Consider the following 14,444-nt stretch of genomic DNA (forward strand, 5'->3'; position numbering starts at 1 on the left):
AACTATACAAAAAGGTCATAATGACCCAGATAACCATGATGGTGTGGTCACTCACCTAGAGTCTGACATCCTGGAATGTGAAGCCAAGTGGGCCTCAGGAAGCATTACCACAAACAAAGCTAGTGGAGGTGATGGAATTCCAGCTGAGCTATTTCCAATCCTAAAAGATGATGCTATTAAAGGCTGTACTCAATATGCCAGCAAATTTGGAAAACTCAGCAGTGGCCAAGTGCTGGAAAAGGTCATTTGCATTCCAATCCCAAAGAAGGGCAGTGCCAACGAATGCTCAAACTACTGTACAACTGTGCTCATTTTCACATGCTAGTAAGGTTATGCTCAAAATCATTCAACCCAGGCTTTACCTGTATATGAACCAAGAACTTGCAGATGTACAAGCTGGATTTAGAAAAGGCAGAGGAACCAGAGTTCAAATTGCCAACATTTATTCTGCTTCATTGACTACACAAAAGCCTTTGACTGTGTGGATCACAACGAACTGTGGAAAATTCTTAAAGAGATGAGAATAACAAACCACATTATCTGTCTCCTGAAAAACCTGTATGCAGGTCAAGTAGCAACAGTTAGAACTGGACATGGAATAATGGACTGGTTTAAAATTGGGAAAGGAGTATATCAGGCTGTATATTGGCGCCTTGCTTATTTAACTGATATGCAAAGTACATCATGCAAAATGCTGGGCAGGAAGCATCACAAGCTGGAATCAAGATTGCCAGGAGAAATATCAATAACCTCAGATACAAAGATTATACCACTACCATGCTAATGTCATGTCAACTAGATGAAGCCTCCATTCAAAACCTCAATAGTCTGTATAGAGTTCAGAGAGCTTCCAGGTTAGTGAACATACACACCAGTAGGATAACATACCCCAAACTCCACAGGGACAGAAGCTCCTGTGCTCAGGACTCTCCCAGACCTCACCCTAAGTATCCCTTCATCTAGCTATTCATCTGTACCCTTTATCATATTATTTAGTAAACTGACAGTTGTTTGAAGAAGTGTTTCCCTGAGTTGTGTGAACCACCCTAGGAAATTAATCAAACCCGAAGAGAAGGTTTTGGGAACCCCTGACTTGTAGCCAAACTGGACAGAAGTTGGGGGTAGCCTAGGACCAGAACTAAATTTAGTTCTGAAATTTCATTATAATGCTGATGACTCAAAAGATCCTTTTGATCTGTAAATGTGTTTATTTCAGTCCTGGGAAGTTTTTAAAATATTATTTATTTGATAACTACTTCTCCTCCTTGTATTTCTTTCTCCTGGAACACATACTAGTTGGATGTTAGGCTTCCTGCATGAACTGTACTCATTTTTTAATATTCTTTTTCCCTATTCTTTCATACTGTTTTTCTGGGAAATGGCCTCCAGTTTGTCTTCCAACTTTTCTACTGAATTTATTTTTGTTACTTTTATTTTCTGGTGCTCTTTTTCATTTTTAGACTTTAAAAAAATATAGTATCCAGTACTTTAAATATATTAATTGTATCTTTAAAAATAGTATTCCTAAAATTCCTAATCACTTTTTAAAATCTCTTTCCATCTTTTTTTATAGGTCTCAGATATTTGAGCATTTTCAATTATCCATTTACACTTAAGAGCAAGGCACTATCATGCTGAATACCCATTCAGTGCGCAGTGGAGCGGGGCAGGGGAGGCTCTTGTTGAACAGTGGCTTCACTGTAGAGGGTAGCCAGACATTTCACTTTCAATATCTTTAAGCATTTTCGGTCAGCTTGTGCAAAAAGAAATTCCAGTCTTCTGTTTAGAGATTATAAACCTGGCCACCAGCCTTTTACTTGATCTCCTATACCAGTCCATTATTTCACCTCATTTGCATCTGTGTATGGTATTCCGGAATCTGGAACTTCTCTGGTTCAGCCTCTCCATAAAGCAAACTTCAGTCTTCTGTCAATGGAAGATAAGGGTGGCTGCGAGGTTGTGGAGAATGAGGGGGATCTGAGGATAGGTCTATTGCCCCTAGTACATATGCTTAAACAATTCTACTTTCGGTTCTACAATACCTTACACCTGCAGATAGACCTGGTGCATCTAATTCCTGAGTCTTTCAGAAATTAAATACAGGGACTTTCTTCCCTTAACTTTTAAACCGAACAATAGTTGATGTATAATATTGTATAAGTTGCTGCTAAGTCACTTCAGTCGTGTCCGACTCTGTGCAACCCCATAGACGGCAGCCCACCAGGCTCCTCCGTCGATTCACAATTTTTAAAGGCTATACTCCATTTAGGGAATTAAGAGGTGCAAACAATTATCTATAAAATAAGCTGCAAGGATATATTGTACAACCCGAAGAATATAGCAAATATTTTAAAATAAATGGAGTAGTCTGCTGCTAAGTCATGTCAGTCATGGAGCCTGGTGGGCTGCAGTCCATGGGGTCGCAAAGAGTCAGACACGACTGAGCAACTTCAGTTTCCCTTTTCACTTTCATGCACTGGAGAAGGAAGTGGCAACCCACTCCAGTATTCTTGCCTGGAGAATCCCAGGGACGGGAGCCTGGTGGGCTGCCGTCTATGGGGTCACACAGAGTCGGACACAACTGACATGACTTAGCAGCAGCATACTCCATTTATAGTTATTTTAAAATATTTGCTATATTCTTTGGGTTGTACAATATATCCTTGCAGCTTATTTTACAGACAATTGTTTGCACCTCTTGATTCCCTACTACCATATTGCCCCTCTCTTATTCCCTCTCCCCACTAGTAATCCCTAAATGCAGGTGTTCTAAAACAGGAAGTTTAAACTTACATTTCTTTCAGTTTTGAGGGCTGATTTTTTTTCTTATTTATTATAATATTAGAGGAGTTTCAGAAGAAACCAGATAGAGATTAATGTACATGTCAACTGTCATCTTTAATGAGGAGTCTTATCTGTCATGTACCCACCATTCCCGCTCAAGAAATAAAATGTAACAAATAGCTGAAATCACCTCTGTGTTTATGATTAGCCATTTAAAATTTCCTAGGTGTAAAATCATATTTTCAAATACTGCTTTTTTTATATTCCAAAATTAATTAGAGAAATGAAGGAAAAATTTAAAATATTTTAAAAGCAAAGATAATAGTAATTAGAATGCTTTGCTAATCTTAACAAATATCTCAGACAGCATGTTAAGTAGTAATAGAGACCATTCTTGTTTTATTCTTTTGGTGGGGGAGGGGGACCAAGTTGAGCTTCATCACTGAAAATAATCTTAGATTTAATATATTCTCTTAATTAAAAATTTTAGAAGACAAATTTCATTGGAAATATATATGAATTTCTTGTGTACTACAATGTGATCGCTCCTGTTTTTTTTTTTCTATTGGTGTGATTTAAGAAAATAGCCATATTGAGGTATAATTAATACTGTGCAAAACTCATTCATCTTTAGGTGTAGTTTTAGTAATAACCTGGTAGATTTCTGGTAAATTTAGAGAGTTGTGCAACCATTATCACGTTCAAATTTTAGAACATTTCCATCACCTGAAAATAAGGATGGCAATAAATCTGTATTCCTATCCCCCAGCAATAGGCAAACACATATCTGCTCTCTATTTCTACAGATTTGCCTTTTCAGAAATTTCATGTAAACTGAATCACAGAATATAGTCTTTTTGTCTGGCCCCTTTTATGTACGTAACATTTTTGAGGTTCATCATGTTGTAGCATGTATCAACAATTTTTATTGCTGAGTCATATTCCATTGTATGGATATAATACATTTATTTATCTACTCACAAGTTGATAGACATTTGGACTTTTTTCTGGTTTTTTGGTAATTAGGAATAGTATTGCTATGAATATTTGAATACGTTCCTATGTTCCTATGTTTTTATTTCTCTCGCATAGGTACTATATGGAAATGTTGGATCATAGGAGAAGTATGTATTTAAATTTTTAAGAAACCATCAAACTAATTTCCACTTTCCATTCCCACCAGCAGTGTATGATAATTCTAGTTCCTCCATGTCCTGGCCAACATCTGGTAAGGTTAGTCTTTTTAATTTTGGTCATTATAACAGGTGAAGTGAACAATGCAAAGAAATAGAGGAACACAATAGAATGGGAAAGACTAGAGGTCCCTTCAAGAAAATGAGAGATTCCAAAGGAACATTTCATGCAAAGATGGACACAACTAAGGACAGAAACAGTGTGGACCTAACAAAAGCAGAAGGTATTAAGAGGTGGCAAGAATACACAGAAGAACTGTACAAAAAAGGTTTTAATGACCCAGATAACCACGATGGTGTTATCAGTCACCTAGAGCCAGACATCCAACTGGGCCTTAGTAAGCATCACTATGAACAAAGCTACTGGAGGTGATGGGATTCCAGCTGAGCTATTTCAAATCCTGAAAGATGATGCTGTTAAAGTGCTGCATTCAACATGCCAGCAAATTTGGAAAACTCAGCCTTGGCCACAAGACTGGAAAAGGTCAGTTTTTGTTCCAATTCCAAAGAAGAGCAATGGCAAAGAATGTTCAAAATACCACACAACTGCACTCATTTCACATGCTAGCAAAGTAATGTTCAAAATTCATCAAGCTAGACTTTGACAGTACCTGAAACAAGAACTTTCAGATGTACAAGCTGGATTTAGAAAAGGCAGAGGAATCAGAGATCAAATTGCCAACAACCATCAGATCACAGAAAAAGAAAGGGAACTCCAGAAAAACATCTACTTCTGCTTCATTGGCTATGCTAAAGCCCTTGACTGTGTGAATCACGACAAACTGTGGAAAATTCTTAAAGAGGTGGGAATACCAGACCACCTTACCTGACTCCTGAGAAATCTGTATGCAGGTCAGGAAGCAACAGTTAGAACCAGACATGGAACAATGAACTGATTCAATATTGGGAAAGGAGTACATCAAGGCTGTATACTGTCACCCTGCTTATTTAACTTACATGCAGAGTACATCATGTGAAATGCAGGGTTGGATGAAGCACAAGCTGGAATCAAGATTGCCAGAAGTATCAATAACCTCAGATATACAGATGACACCACCCTAATAGCAGAAAGCGAAGAGGAACTAAAGAGCCTCTTGATGAAGGTGAAAGAGGAGGGTGAAAAAGCTGGCTTTAAAGTCAACATTCAAAAAGTAAGATTATGGCATCCAGTCCCATCACTTCATGGCAAATAGATGGGGAAACAGTGACAGGCTTTATTTTCTTGGGCTCCAAAATCACTGTGGACAGTGACTGAAGCCATGAAATTAAGTCATTTGCTCCTTGGAAGAAAAGTTACAGCAAACCTAAACAGCATATTAAAAAGCAAAGATACCACTTTGCCAACAAAGGTCAATAGTCAAAGCTATGGTTTTCCCAGTAGTCATGTATGGATGTGAGAGGTGGACCATAAAGAAGGCTGAATGACAAAGAATTGATGCTTTAGAACTGCGGTGCTGGAGAAGACTCTTGAGAGTCCCTTGGACAGTAAGGAGATCAAACCAGCCAATCCTAAAGGAAATCAGTCCTGAATGTTCATTGGAAGGACTGATGCTAAAGCTCTAATCGTTTGGCCACCTGATGCTTGAAGAGTCGACTTGTTGGAAAAGACCCTGAGGCTAGAAAAGATTGAGGGTAGGAAGAGAAGGGGGTGACAGAGGGTGAGATGGTTGGATGGCATCACTGACTCAATGGACATGACTTTGAGCAAACTCTGAATGACAGTGAAGGACAGGGAAGCCTGGCATGCTGCAATCCATAGGGTTACAAAGAATCGGACATAACTGAGGGATTGAACACAACAAACAGGTGTATAATAGTATCTCGCTGTGGTTTTAATTCATACTTCGCTAGTAACGTTGAGCATCTTTGGACAGGCCCAATCATTTCAGCTATTGTCTTTAGTGATATATCTATTCAAATCTTCTGCCCATTGTTAAACTGGGTTTTTTGTCTTCTGAGTTGTAGGAGTTATGTATCATAGGTACGAATGCTCCACATATTAATAAGTGTACGATTTGAAAATATTTTCTCACAGTCCATGGCTTTTTTAAAATGGGATATTTTGAAGAAAGGTTTTAATTTTTGATGAAGCCAAAGTTATCACATTTTTTTCTTTCATAGCCATTTTTCTAAGAAATCTTTGCCTATGTTAAGGTAAGAACGATCTTCTATGTTTTCTTTTACAAAACCTCAGACTTTCAGTTCTTACACTTAAGCCCACAATCCTTTTTAATTAATTTTTGTATACAGTGTGAGGTAAGAATTAAAAGTTTATTTTTATATATGTGGATATCCAGCTGTACCAGCACCATTTGTTGACAAGACTATCATTTCTCATTGAATTGTTTTGGGATCTTTGTCAAACTCAATTTATCAAAACTGTAAGGATTTATTTCTAGATTTTCTATTCTGTTCCATTGATCTATTACTCATGTCAATTACTATTATACTGTCTGAATTACTTACAGCTTTACAGTAAATCTTGGATCCAGTGAAGTGAAAGTTGCTCCATCATGTCCAACTCTTTGCAACCCCATGGACTATAGAGTCCGGAATTCTCTAGGCCAGAATACTGAAGTGAGCAGCCTTTCCCTTCTCCAGGGGATCTTCCCAACCCAGGGATCAAACCCAGGTCTCCAGCATTGCAGGCAGATTCTTTACCAGCTGAACCACAAGGGAAGCCCTTGGGATGCAGTAAGCCTTCAAATTCTGTTCTTCTTAAAGTTATCCTGAATGTTCTAGGTCTTTTGCCTTTCCTGATCAACCTTAGAATTAGCTTATCAATTTTTACCAAAAGAAAAAGAAGACTGCTGGAATTTTAAAGGGATTATAATGAATCTGCAGATATTAATATATTTAAAGAAGATTCCCATCTTAACAACGTTAGGCCTTTCAGATCCCAAACATGAAATATTACTCCATTTCTTCAGATCTTTAATTTTTCTTAGCAATGTTCTGTAGTTTTCAGTGCACAGGTCTTATATATGCTATGTTAAACTTACTCAAGTATTTTACTATTTTGATACTACTGTGAATAAACTGTTTTCTTAATTTCATTTTTGGAACACTCATTGCTCGTATACAGAGATACAAACAATTTTTGTATATTGATTTTAAATCTAGAGGCTTTGCTAAACTCATTTATTGTTAGTAATGTCAGGATTTTCTAAATATGGGATCAAGTCATCATGAATAAAGGCAATTTTCATTTTCTTTTGCATCTCAATGCCTTTCACTTCTTTTCCTTGCTTTACTGCACAGGCTAGAATCCCTAGTACAATGTTAAATAGATGTTAAGAGCAGACATCTTGCTTTATTCCTGATTTGAGAGACAAAACACTCGTCTTTAATCCCTAACTATAGTGGGTTTTTTATAGACATCCTTTGACAGACAGAAAAAAATTACTATTTCATCAGTAATGGGCATCGAATTTTGTCAAATGTTTTTTGTCTCTTAAAAAAATCATGTGGTTTTATCCTTTATTCCATTAATATGGTATATTATATCATCTTCAAATTTTAAACTAATGACACATTTCTCAGATATCCCACTTGGTCACAGATAATCCATTCTGTATGTTATTGAATTTGGTTTGCTGATATTTTATTACAGATTTTTACATTTTGGGGCCAATGTATATGTTTAGGACAAAGTTTCTTTTTTTTTTTAATAAATCAGTATGATAGTTATTAAAAACTCTGTATTATGTCTCAGGTAGGACTTTTTGTTTCATACAACACTATGTTAGGTTTACAGTACAGAGCATAATGATATGACTTATATACATTATGAAATGATTACCACAATAAATTTAGTGAACATCTACCATCTGATAGATACAAAATTTAAAAAATAGAAAAAAAATTTTTTTCCTTGTGATGCAAACTTAGGATTAACTGTTAACAACTTCCATATATAACATATAGAAGCATTATTTATGGTTTATCATGTTGTACATTACATTCCTAGCACTAATTTATCTTATAATTGGAAGTTTGTATCTTCTGACTGCCTTCATCCAATACCCCTCCCTCAATTCCCCACCCCTGGTAATCACATACCTGATCTCTTTTTCTCTGAGTTGGTTTTTGAAATATAATTGACCTAAAACAGTATGTTATACAACATAGTAATCTCATATCTTTATACAGTTCAGGATGATCCTTAAGTCTAATTATCATCTTTCCATGCAAAGATATTACATAATTACTGACTATATTCCCCACACTACATTTCATACTAGTGACTCATTCATTCTGCAACCGGAAGTTTGTACCTCTTAATCTCCCTCACCTATTTCTTTTCCTTTGTAACCCTTCTCTGGCAACCCCTGTTTACTCTATCTACAACTATAGCTTTTTTTCTGTTTTATATTTGTTCATCTATTTTTTAGATTCCACATATTAAGAAAAATCATAGAGTTTTTTCTTTCTCTATTTTACTCAGAATCACATCCTCTCGGCCATTCATGTTGTCACAAACAGCAAGAATTCATTCTCATATGAGTAATATTCCATTGTATATAGATACCACATCTTTATCCATCCGCCTGTTGTGAGCACTTACGTTGCTTCCATATCTTGGCTATTGTAAACAAAGCTACTATGAACATAGGAGTGCATGTATCTTTTCTAATTAAGTGCTTTTGTTTCCTTCAGATAAATACCCAACAGTAGAATTGCTAAACCACATGGTTGTTCTATTTCTAATTTTTTAAGGAATCTTCATACTGTTTTCCATAGTGGCTACACTAATTTACATTTCCACCAACAGTGCAAAAATGTTCCCTTTTCTCCACATCTTCAACAACAACTGTAATTTATTGTCTTTTTGATAATAGCCCTTCTGCCATGTGAGGTGATACTTCTCTGTGGTTTAGATTTGCATTTCCCTTATGGTTAATATGCTGAACATCTTTTCATGTGCCTGTTGATCATCTGTATGTCTTCTTTGGCAAATGTCTATTCAGATCCCCTGTCCATTTTTTAATAGGTTGTTTCTTTTTTTGATGTTGACTGGTATGAATTTTTTGTATATTTGGATAAACCATTTGTAAATATCTTCTCCTATTCAATAGGTGGTCTTTTCATTTTATTGATAGTTTCCTTTACTGTGCAGAAGTCTTTTAGTTTGTTGAGCCCTGTTTATTTTTGCTTTTATTTCCCTTGACTGAAAATATATATCCAAAAAAATATTACTATGACCAATGTCAAAGACTGTACAGCCTATGTTTTCTTCTGGAAGTTTTTAGTTTCAGGTCTTACATTTAAGTTTTAAATTTATTTTGAATTCATTTTTGTTCATCATGTGAGAGAGCAGTCCAGCTTGAGTCTTTACATGTAGTTTTTCAGCTTTCCCAATACCATTTATTGAAGGGACTGTCCTTCCCTCATTGAATATTCTTGCCTCCTCTGTTGTAGATTAATTGCCCATATAAGTGTAGGTTCATTTCTGGATGTTCTATTTTATTCCACTGATCTATTTGTCTGTTTATGCCAACACCATACTGTCTGGATTACTGTAGCTTTGTAGTATAGTTACAACAAATTCTCTGGTGCTGTCTTTGTAATCAGGGTAATACTGGTCTCCTAAAATGAGTTGGGAAGTACACTCTCTCTTCAGCTTTATGAATGAATTTGTGTAGGATTAGTGTATTTGTTCTTGACCTAATTAACTGTTATTTATCCTTCAGATCTCATTTGACACATCAATTCTTCAGGGAAGGTTTCTCTGACTTCCTTGACTAGGTCCATTTCCCTGTTATAACAGCTTGAAAATAAATGCTTTCTTTCTTAGCATTTATCACAAAGCAATTTTTATTCATTACTAGGATTAATTTTACTATTGTTTTGTCTCCTACATTACCATAAGCTCCATGAAAAAAAAAAATTGAACGCTTCTGTTCATCATTATACAGACATATTGCCTAGCCTATTGCCTACACGAGAGGTAGCTGCTAACAAATATCTGTTAAATGAAGAATACATAAACATTTGTTTTACTTTTTATATTTCTTCCACTTTATTTTGACTTATTTCTGATTCTTTTCATATTAGCTTGAATCATTGTGACTCTTCCTTCCTAATCAATCTAGACTTTTTTTTTGTTAATATAGACATTTAGAGAGATATAATTTCATCAAGCATTGCTTTGGAAGCCCTTTAAATTTTGTTATAACTACATTTTTATTTCTATTCTCCAAAAAAAATATGATGTGCCTCCTCTACTCAAAACCATACCATTTTTTCGCTTTCTTTAATATAGTGTCTGAAGTTCTTAGAACTGTGAACTCAGCTCCAAACTGACTTATAATCTATCATCTCATTTGCATATCTTATATTTCAACCAGACTGGGCTACTTATTCTTCTCTTATACAATTGTTATACTTCTGGTTGTAAATACTTTTTCTCCTTGTAATCAGCACCTAGCAAAATGCTTTAAAGACAGTAGCTCAATAAATGTTTGTAGTACAGTGGCTACCACTTTGCATGATCCAAGTTAAGATTTTTTTAATTTATGTTTTTTATAACTTTGAATTATATTTTTATTATATAATTTCTAATTTTATTATATTGTCATCTGATGTTATTTTTTGTTTTCAAATTTTTTTCTTTGTTTTCAAAAATCATTATATTTATGTAATCTGTTTTAAATTGCATTAAATACTTCTTTGTAACCTATACTTTTTGTCAGTTTTCATCTAAGACTTAAACATACTTAAAAACTTGGCTTTTCTCCCACCACCATTAGATTGTGAAATTCATGAAGACAAGAACCATGTGTGTCTTGTTGACTGTATTGTTAGCACCTGGGAGGCCTTGGTACCTTAACAGTAAATTTTAGCGTTCTCTTTAATTTTATTCTTTCCACTGTTAAACTAAGGAGGTGTTAAGAATATCTTATGAGAAAACAATGATTAAAAATATACATAATAGGTGGGCTTTAATCAAACACAGAAATACCAAGTTCCTAGTATGAATCAAGATGTTCTGAAAAATGGGATACAAATGCAATTCCTGTCCCTGAGGTCCATGAAAACACACAGGTTAACAAATAACACAGGATACAGTGTACCAAAAGGAGGGTATGTATAAAATGGCATGGAAATAGGAGTTGTGGAAATATTTAAATCAGATAGAGGAAAGAGGTAGGTAAAGAAATTGTATGGCAGGAAGCAAAATCTTTTAAAACATAAATAAACCAAAACCAGTCAAACTACAGGGCTTTTTCAAGATCACAAAGCTAGAGACAGCTCACAAAAGGAGATCCAACTCCTAATACTGGGCGCTTTCCATTATACCAGACTTACTACCCACACTTTCTGGAGCTCACAATAGAACAACAGGACAGGATTTGAGAGCTACAATATAAAACTGGGGGATTTATTCATCCTAACCCCATCTCCTATTACTATAAAACATCAGAGACTGTACAAAATCATGAAAAGTTAACCAAGTACCATGTATTTCTAATAACTTCTTAGTTGATTGGCTTATAAAAAGAACACACCCTAAAAGTATTTCAGCTGAGATTTAAATGTCCCAGCCCAACCAATCTGACTTGGAGATAAAGAGAACCAACTATTAAGTTGTACTGGGCTTCCCAGGTGGTGCTAATGGTAAAGAACCTGCCTGCCAATGCAGGAGACCTAAGAGGCGTGGGTTTGATCCCTGGATAGGGAAGATCCCCTGGAGAAGGGCATGGCAACCCACTCCAGCATTCTTGCCTAGAGAAGTCCATGGACAGAGGAGCCTGGTGGGCTACAATCCATAGGGTTGCAAAGAGTCGGACACAACTGAAGCAATATAACAGGCAGACATAAATATTTTTTTTAATGTTCACAGAGGGTCAGAGGAAAGATCTTTTAAAAAGAAAGGTTCAAAAACAAGAATCTGCCAGCCATTATTCAGTACTTTCCAAGGAGGTTAAGACCCTATATCTGTAGATCTAAATATTAAGGTCAATAGACATTCTTTAAGGGCAGGATGGTCTTTAGGCTGTTCCACGTCTGTCAAGACTATGCAATTACATATGGCTACCAAGCAACAATTCCATGACTAATTTGCAACACTCCCACACCTCCCCCAACCCCCCCTCCCCCAACCTCCCCCTTCCCCAACCCCCACCCCCCCTCCACTCCCGTAACACATATTGATCCTACAGCCCTGGTTTGGGAACATTAGATTATTTAACCCTTCCTTCCCCTATTATAAATCAATAAACTGGCATCTCAATTACACATCAATTTTGGTTTCGTGGTTAGCATGAAATAACTCCAAGAAACTGCTCAGATCCAAAAGTAGTGTAGAAAAACATTAAGAACCTGAAATACTTAAGATCATACTCTAAACCAGTAATTGAAAAAGTGATTCAGGTAACAAATGGATTTAATTCGACTTGAGCAGAGGAAGAGGGAGTGGGAGGGGTGGGGGACGAAAGGCAAGGGTGAAGGAGGCGATAGGCCAGGAGGAGGAGATGCTCTAAAAAACCTGGACTGTTCATTTTCACAACTCCACCTGAAAACCTTGAAGCTCTAGCAAATTGGCCTTGTATTACCACAACTAACTCTTAACTACTGCCAGTTAAAGAGCCATAGGTTCCATTTATACTGGATATTTGATTTCAAATTAATCACAGACCAACCAACACTTTCTGTTTCTCTCATACGGAGGCCAAATGTTAATTGTCATTTATTATCCCACTGGTACTGTTGTTTTCCTTATAAACTTCAAAGAACAAAGACTATCTTAGTGGATAAGTACAGATTTTTTTTTTAAGTAAGTACAATCCAGTACTTACAACACATTAATGCAGTAAAACAAAGTGGAAAAAAATCAGAAATCAATTTACCTTAATCTGTGTCTGTTCGATTGACTTTTCCCATATCTGCTGATCATATGCTCCAATCTGAAAAAAGAAGCAGGCTACTTAAATGATGGAAAGGAAATCCTTTTATTTAGGCCAAGTCTCACAAGTCATGAAATTATTTAAAGTGTCTATATGATATCTGGGAAATGTCTGTGCTTTTCTGAGGCTAGGATAAATGATTATTTCCAAGGACTATTTTCCTTCAAAATTTCAAACTTAGCTGGAAGCAATGTCCAAAATATTTCAAATTAAATATAAACCTTAAAAGATATTTCCACTTAAGAAAAAATATCAGTAGAAAACTAAATAAAAATAAAAGGTTATCGGCAGCTCATTAAGATTGCTGACACTAACAGTCTGAGCTGTGCAGATAAAAGTTTTATGTCTAAAAAAACAGCAATTTGATGAGAAGCAAACTCTCATTGCACTGCTGTGACACTGTGAATGTAGTCTGGAGACGGAAGGTTGAAAATCTTATGCGGGAACCTGGAACTGAATTCAAAAGACCTAGTGACCTTGTACTAGGTTTCCCATTTGAGATACCATGTAAGAATACACTGCACTACCGAACTCATTAAAAACTAACGTGACAGGTATTCTTTGTGGGAGCTTTCTGCAGGGAGCATGTTTACAAATAAAAATACACTGATATTACCTTCTTTTGGTACCACGATATAGCATCTCTCTCATTTGAGGCCATCTGTGTCTCCAGCCAGAGAACGGGATTTCACTGAAAACGAAGGAAAACCAGTCGGTGAGTCCAGTAGTTTAAAGGTACTTTCCCAGTTTGGGCAGAAGTCAAAAAACGCTTCTCTCAGCCTCTCCATAAGCTGCTGACCGTCTCGTTCTCCGGCTGTTTGCCAGGAAAAAAAAAAAAAACAAAAGCATACCAAAAAAACCCAACAACAAACAAAACCCTCTGGCGCAGCGGCGACCGGAGCCTCTCTGAGAGATTTTGTGCGGGTGTGTTTAGGGATGCAGGAAGGCAGGAGAGGAGGGGAGGTCGCTGTAGTTGACCCGCACCCTACCTACTCCTCTCTCCAAGGTCCTGCACTCACCTGGCGACCAACGCCCCGCCGTCCGGCGGCCGGGACCTGCCTTCTCAGTGGCCCCGGCCCTCCCGTGAGGCCGGGGGCGAGGCGGCGGACCCGGCAGGCCGCATCTTCCCCCCGAGGCAGAGACGCCGGCCGGGCCGTTACCATGGAGACCGCGGAGGCCGCCGGCTGCCCAGCGCCCAGACGAGGGCAGTCTGCCACCAGAGAGCCGGCGCCCTCCAAGCCCGACCTATAGGGTCATCGGACTGACCCTAAAATAACCAAACAATGGACTGAGAAAGGAGGACGATAAAAAGTGAAGGGGGTATTCGCTAGACTGCCAGTCGCTACGGCAACGGCCGAAGGTTTTGTGCCCGGCCGGAAAAGTCAAGTGCAGAGGTCCCAAGGTCTGGGTGGCAGCTGCTTCGGGGCGGCGGGCACGCGTCCTCGCTAGGCCGGGCCGGGCCGGGCCGGGCCGTGACTCAGCCGACCCAGACCCGGGAAGCAGCAGCTCCGCAGACCACGGTGCAGCCGGGCTGCAGCTTCCGCTTTCCGGGGTTTGC

The 14,444-nt window shown here is 37.6% G+C and overlaps 1 protein-coding gene across 20 annotated transcripts in view; it reads right to left on the bottom strand.

Moving 5' to 3' along the window:
- Window positions 1-14,421, bottom strand: part of PHTF1 (putative homeodomain transcription factor 1) — an 85,857-nt gene extending 71,436 nt beyond the window's left edge. For 11 of the 20 annotated variants that reach the window (XM_060413018.1, XM_060412998.1, XM_060412964.1 and 8 more), the window contains exon 1: window positions 12,830-12,886. Coding sequence is in view for 4 of the 20 variants with exons in the window: in XM_060413037.1 (XP_060269020.1) it covers window positions 12,830-12,886; window positions 13,503-13,547 (102 nt within the window). In the remaining 16 variants the exon portion in view is untranslated. Of the gene's footprint in view, window positions 1-12,829; window positions 12,887-13,502; window positions 13,578-13,905 lie in introns of those variants that run through there. The other 9 variants (XM_060413037.1, XM_060413005.1, XM_060413001.1 and 6 more) reach the window with 4 other exon arrangements.
- Window positions 14,422-14,444: the final 23 nt, after the last annotated feature.

This window comes from Ovis aries, chromosome 1, assembly GCF_016772045.2.
Source record: "Ovis aries strain OAR_USU_Benz2616 breed Rambouillet chromosome 1, ARS-UI_Ramb_v3.0, whole genome shotgun sequence".
NCBI classification, from domain to species: Eukaryota; Metazoa; Chordata; class Mammalia; order Artiodactyla; family Bovidae; genus Ovis; species Ovis aries.